A 6,036-nucleotide genomic window follows, 5' to 3' on the forward strand; every position below is an offset into this window, starting at 1 on the left:
ATTAGATAATGGAGTTACTGTAAATGTTGTGTACATATTTCTGTTTATTGTCAATTGCTGTAGCTGAGGTCTTTGTTACTCTAGTAGGGAAATCTATTATACTGGTTAAGTGATATGATGCTAAAAGAGATACTAACCTAATTTTGTTATTAGCCATATCATCTAAATAATTCTAAATAATGTTTTTAATCTTAGTGTAGATTCTGTTTAGTATTGCTTCTAAAATATTGAGAAAATGGATATAATTTCCTGAGGGAGCTCTATATACAGTTAAAATACAAATATTGTCATTGGGATGATATAACTTCAATGCACACACTTCAATTAATTGTTCAATACAAAATTCTTCTAAGTTAATAGGCTCATATTGATAATATTGCTGGATAAATATTGCTGCACCACCATTTTTCTTGGTTTTCCTACAATAGTGTGCACCAAGATTATAATTAGTTAAAGAGATCTGTATGATTTCATCTCTATTTACATGGTGCTGTTATACAAAGAATGTGTGGTGATTGAGAGTCCCACTGACTAAGTAGCTCATCCATTTTATTACCTAATCCTCTTATATTTTGATGATAAATATTTAAATCAGAAATTTTATTTACAATTTTTCCGTTTAAATTAATTGGCTTGTTGCTACTACTGGTGACTCTTAATTCTGGATAAAAATCACAGTTACCTCTTCCATTTACCATAAAAAATCATTATTCATTGTTAGTGAGGGTCTCTTTGTCTTCTTAGATATTTTTAATTCTTTAGTTGAAGAGTTACCCATATCTACTAAATTTTCTGAGCTATTACATTGTCTCAAATCATCAGAATTATCTTTCACTTTTTGTCTGGTTCCTCACAATTTACAGCAGTGGGTGTTTTCATTATCCCATCCTTTACTATTTCTCTGAGGACTTCCTTCATATTTCTCATTTCATCGCTTGGAAGTTGATTACTCTTATCTGTCTGTTCAATTATCCAGTTTGGACTAGTCCCTTTACTCACATGTTTCCAATTCAAACCTATTATGCTACTTACTTTCTTATCAGTGAGCCTTCTAACTTCATTAGCCACTTGTTTTGCAAATTGCTGTTTTCCTAATTTATTTAAATGTAATCTATGACTTGTGAAAGTTTCTCTATTATTATTCATTTCAATAATAGTAACATGTTTAAATACTTTCGTGAATTTCCTTAGTTTTCTATTGAATATGTGGATTTCTCTATTAACACAGGAGGTTTCCATCAGGTCATACCTGTGTGGGATATCTAATATGATAATATTTACGTTATTGAAATCCTCACAGAATTTTACAAACTGTGTTAGTGCTAGCCTTATGTTATTTCTATACACATCATTAGCTCCTCCCTGTACTACTATTACATCTTTTTTGGTCAGACTTCTGTAATTCTGATTCGTTGATGTAAGGATATCCTGAAGCACCCGAAGATGGCACTTTAGTGCCGAAACATGTAGTGCAAGAGAGAAGAGTAAGGCGAATAAATGTATGCACTGTAAGACGGTCAGAATAAATCATGGACATAAATCAGTGCAACAGGACGCTAAAATATAACATTATTAAGGATATCCTCAATACCTGCACCCGGTTTAATCATACCCATTACTGCAAATTTATCTCCTAAGTAATCACTTGTGTTTCTTGCTGTTCCCTTACAATGGCTATAACCAATTATCATTATTTTATGCTTATTTATCTTGTTTGTTCCTTGGTTAGTTCTTTTGATGTTCTTAGTCTTTACAATTAAGTTAAGCTTAGATTTTTGTGAAAGCATGTTATTATCTCTCTTATTAGTTCTTAGTTCCATATTCACAATCACTGGAATTGGTTTTTCTACTGTTGGTAAAATTTCTGGTTTTGTTAAGAAGTCAGTGATTATAATATTACTACTTAAATTTGGAAGCTGCTCATCCTGCTGATTATCTTGTTCCATTCTTGAATATATCACATTATTGTCGTTACACTTAACTGTTTCTTCTTCTGTAGTTTCACTTTGTCGTAGTCTTTGCTCTTGTATCAATTTATAGCAAAGCAAACCTTATTGGATTGGCTGGACAAGGAAAATGTGGAAGATATTTACTGCTACAGAATATCCTGGAAACATTGTTCCCTTTACACAGTATTTAATTTCATCTATAACAGATCTGCCTGTCATGGTAGCCGAGCGGTCTACGGCATGTATTGTCTTCGCTCGCTTGGAAGCTGGGATCATGGGTTTGAACCTCACACAGGGCATGGATGTCTGGTGTATGTATGCATTTATTCTGTGTTTAGGTAGAGGCCTTGCGATTTACTGATCACCCATCCAAGGAATTATGATCATGAAACTGAGAAATCAGCCATATGCTCCAAGGTTGGAGCAACAGGAGAGAAAAAAAATCACATCTGCTTAACACATTGCAGACCGGTTGTTTAAATATTTAAATCACCCTAGGGACCGGCGTTTTTAAGCCTAGCACCCTAACTTGTGCACTGTTCACTTTAAAAATTAATATAAAATCTAATTAATCTTATGAACTAAAATTTTTGGAGAACACTTACCAGAGCTCCTAGAAGTGCTTGTGTGTGTGATATCTCTGGAAACATTCTCCTTTGTGAAGAGGCATCACGCGGTAGTTGCAGATGTACGCAGTCCTACTCTTCTTCTTGTGGACTGCGCGCACACGGCACTGCCTAGAAGGGTACTTCTTCTTGCAATGTTCACTCTTCACAATTCTCACAAGGGTATGTTTCCGCATATCACACGAGAGTCGTCCAGGGGGTCCACATGAGGCCTCCGGCAGGTGTGAACAGATGGCCCCGGCTGCACTACGTCTGTGTCTGACACAGGTACTGCCGCCACTGTGAGGTCAGTAGCTCAAGCTTTTGCCAAGTTCAACAGAAATGCTTTGTATTTCGAAGCAGAATTTCTGTTCACCTTTTTGAAAACCGAAAATGAATTGAAAAGTGCACAGTTTATAAGCCACAGTGCAACTTTCTTCGTCCATTTTACTGTTTTCCTAGGAAGGGAATAATAGGCCAAGAACTGGTCGGCCCTATCAACTCCCTTCATGACTATATTATACTCGGAAATACTAAGAGGCTTCTTCACTTGCCCGTGGCGTCTCTGAACATCAACCATACTTGAATTGTGAATAGTGGAAACCATATTCACAACGCAAGTATCCCCCCAGGACTGAAGAAGAATGTCCCCCTTCCTCCTGAATGTGGTGTCACGTTTCAGGCACTTACATTCCTCTTTCAAATCTGAAGGAAGGCCTCTGTTCACCCTAACNTATATTATACTCGGAAATACTAAGAGGCTTCTTCACTTGCCCGTGGCGTCTCTGAACATCAACCATACTTGAATTGTGAATAGTGGAAACCATATTCACAACGCAAGTATCCCCCCAGGACTGAAGAAGAATGTCCCCCTTCCTCCTGAATGTGGTGTCACGTTTCAGGCACTTACATTCCTCTTTCAAATCTGAAGGAAGGCCTCTGTTCACCCTAACTGTACCACAAATATGTACTTTCCTTGAAAGTAGGTATTCTGCAGTTGCCACACTGTTATAATAATTATCTTGATAAACGTGATAATTTTGATCCAGATAGGGACCCAAAACAGAAACAATAGTTTCTGGCAATTTCTTGTCTTCAGCAGAATAAATTTCTAAATTTCCTATATAGCCTGAAGTACTTTCCGTGACTACACGAACAAGTAGACCATACTTTGTGAGTTTCCCAGGATTATACGTTCGAATACAAAGCCTTCCCCTCCAAGGAATCACAGATTCGTCCAAAGACATTTGTTGCTCTGGCTTATAAACTGTCTGAAATTTCTCAACCAAAATGTCTAATAAGGGCTGAATTTTGAAAAGCCTGCCCATTGGTTGTGGCTGCACTTCATTATTATTGAAATGCAAACACCACCATATCTGTTCAAATCTCTTATGACTCATGAGTTTGCCGAAAATGGGAATTTCTAAAAATGGGTCACTTGACCAATAATCCTTCAAAGTATCTCTCTTCGTAAGCCCCATTAGAAAGATCATAGCCAATTTTTTTTTTCATTACTGTTGAAGTGACACCCACCCACTTCAACACCTTATAGGTGCAGTCGTACGCCTTATGGTGTTGGAGATAGTATCTGTTAGTCTCCTGATATAAGAGGTCAAAGAAACTATCTCCAAAAACAGTGACGCAACTTCAAACACATCCGTTGGGTCTGATGGCATCCGCTTCACCCCCAGATCACCAGTAAACCTACCCAAAGTGGGGGTTTTGTCCACTTTACCCCATGTGGCTGTCCCAGTACTCGCACTTTCATCGGAGCTCTCACTTTCACTGAACACAATATTTTGGGGGGCCCTGTGGCCCCTGTCACTGTCACTTTCACTGAGGCTGGCCTTGCTATCAGAAGACAAAGCTATTGGCAAATCTGATAGCTCATCGGAGAACAAATCTAATATTTCTTGTTCTCCGAGAGAACACTTCGCCTGTAACTGCTTTCGTCTCTGATCCATGTTGCACTGCTAACTTCCTGGTTCATATGTGGAAGCTTGGACTTGAACAAAGGCTTTTTTTCTTTAGGGTGTGACAGGAAATGAGCGTGATCATGTTACTGGCTAAGCTAGCAAACATTCCCGAGGTCAACTACGCAGTAGTTATGATGCAACGTGGCCACACAGTGAGATATAGTCAGTTGCAACATAACACATCAGAAAAGGGCCAATTGGCCTGCCTGGTCTGCAACACTATAGAAACGTAGAGGGCCAATTGGCCCTTCCGGTCCTGAATGTGTTAAAAGAAAACTGAAGTGGTACATCACAAGCAACATTCAACAAACTACAATTAATTGTTTTGATGCACTTCAGAAAAACATTTTCAAAATCCATTCAACACAGTAGTTGTTTTCTGTGCACAGACAGATGGAGATCAGAAAGACAATGGGCATTTCTGCATATTTGTGATATCTGCCTAACAGTGGACATACACATACAGCTCACCTCAGTTTCGGCTTTTATTTCCTGAATTGTTTTTGGCACAGGATCCGCTTCCTCTTCTGCATCTGAGATTTCCTCGGCTTTGATATTTAGGGCCTGATTTGCATCATAACAAGCTGGGTATGTCTCATCATATGGACCCACTGAAACATCCTCTGAATTTGTATAGTTCTGTAAAACCATCATATCTTTATCAACCCCATTACATGTAACAGCGTACACTAAGCTATCCTTCCTATGGCTGCTTTTCATGACATCTAACTCGAACAGTTGTTTTGTACAGATTTGTTCTTAGCATTTGAAAGTATTCAGTTCATAATGCACTGAACTTCCTGAGAAACTAATGGCCACTATGGCAGGACAGAAAAATATCTGCTCTTTATGATACCTAAAAACTGCATAATGAGGAGTTTCATAACTTGTACCTTTCACCAAGTACAAGTAGAATGATCGCTGGGCTGGCCATGTAGCAGGCATAGGAGGAGAAGATGAATGCATATAGGATTTTGGTGGAAAAGCCAGAAAGAAACTAGAAGATCTAGACATAGGTGGGAGGATAATATTAAAATGTACCTTAACATTTATCGGACGAACGTCATCATATGATGTCGTTAAAAGTAAGGGCAGCTGGCCGAACGTCATCATATGATGTCGCGGATTCCACGCGTGTAAGGTTTTTTTAATATTATATTGAAAATATAAATTGTTGTTCTATTTACATGATTTTTGGTCACCACCTTTATAAGGAGACAGCCTTCCTTCCTGCATGATCTAATGTAATCTAGGGACGTCATATGACGTTAAATGTAAGGACAAATTTAAGAACGAAATCATATGATGTCGCGCATTCCACGCGTGTAAAGATTTTTTTAAAATTAAATTTAAAATATAAATTGTTCTTCTATTTACATTATTTTTGGTCACAACCTTTATAAGGTGACAGCCTTCCCTCCTGCGTGATCTAATGTAATCTACCGATGTCATATGGCCGAACGACCTCATATGATTTCGCGCATTGCACGCGTGTAAAAGATTTTT

The 6,036-nt window shown here is 38.0% G+C and overlaps 1 protein-coding gene across 5 annotated transcripts in view; it reads right to left on the reverse strand.

The window, feature by feature from the left end:
- LOC111861765 (gastrula zinc finger protein XlCGF52.1) overlaps nt 1–6,036 on the reverse strand; it is a 16,060-nt gene that overhangs the window by 4,949 nt on the left and 5,075 nt on the right. For all 5 annotated transcript variants that reach the window (XM_023846603.1, XM_023846601.1, XM_023846600.1 and 2 more), the window contains one exon: nt 5,002–5,169. In XM_023846603.1, the coding sequence (XP_023702371.1) occupies nt 5,002–5,169 (168 nt within the window). The remainder of the gene's footprint in view (nt 1–5,001; nt 5,170–6,036) is intronic.

This window comes from Cryptotermes secundus, unplaced genomic scaffold (genome assembly GCF_002891405.2).
Source record: "Cryptotermes secundus unplaced genomic scaffold, Csec_1.0 scaffold383, whole genome shotgun sequence".
Classification (NCBI taxonomy): Eukaryota; Metazoa; Arthropoda; class Insecta; order Blattodea; family Kalotermitidae; genus Cryptotermes; species Cryptotermes secundus.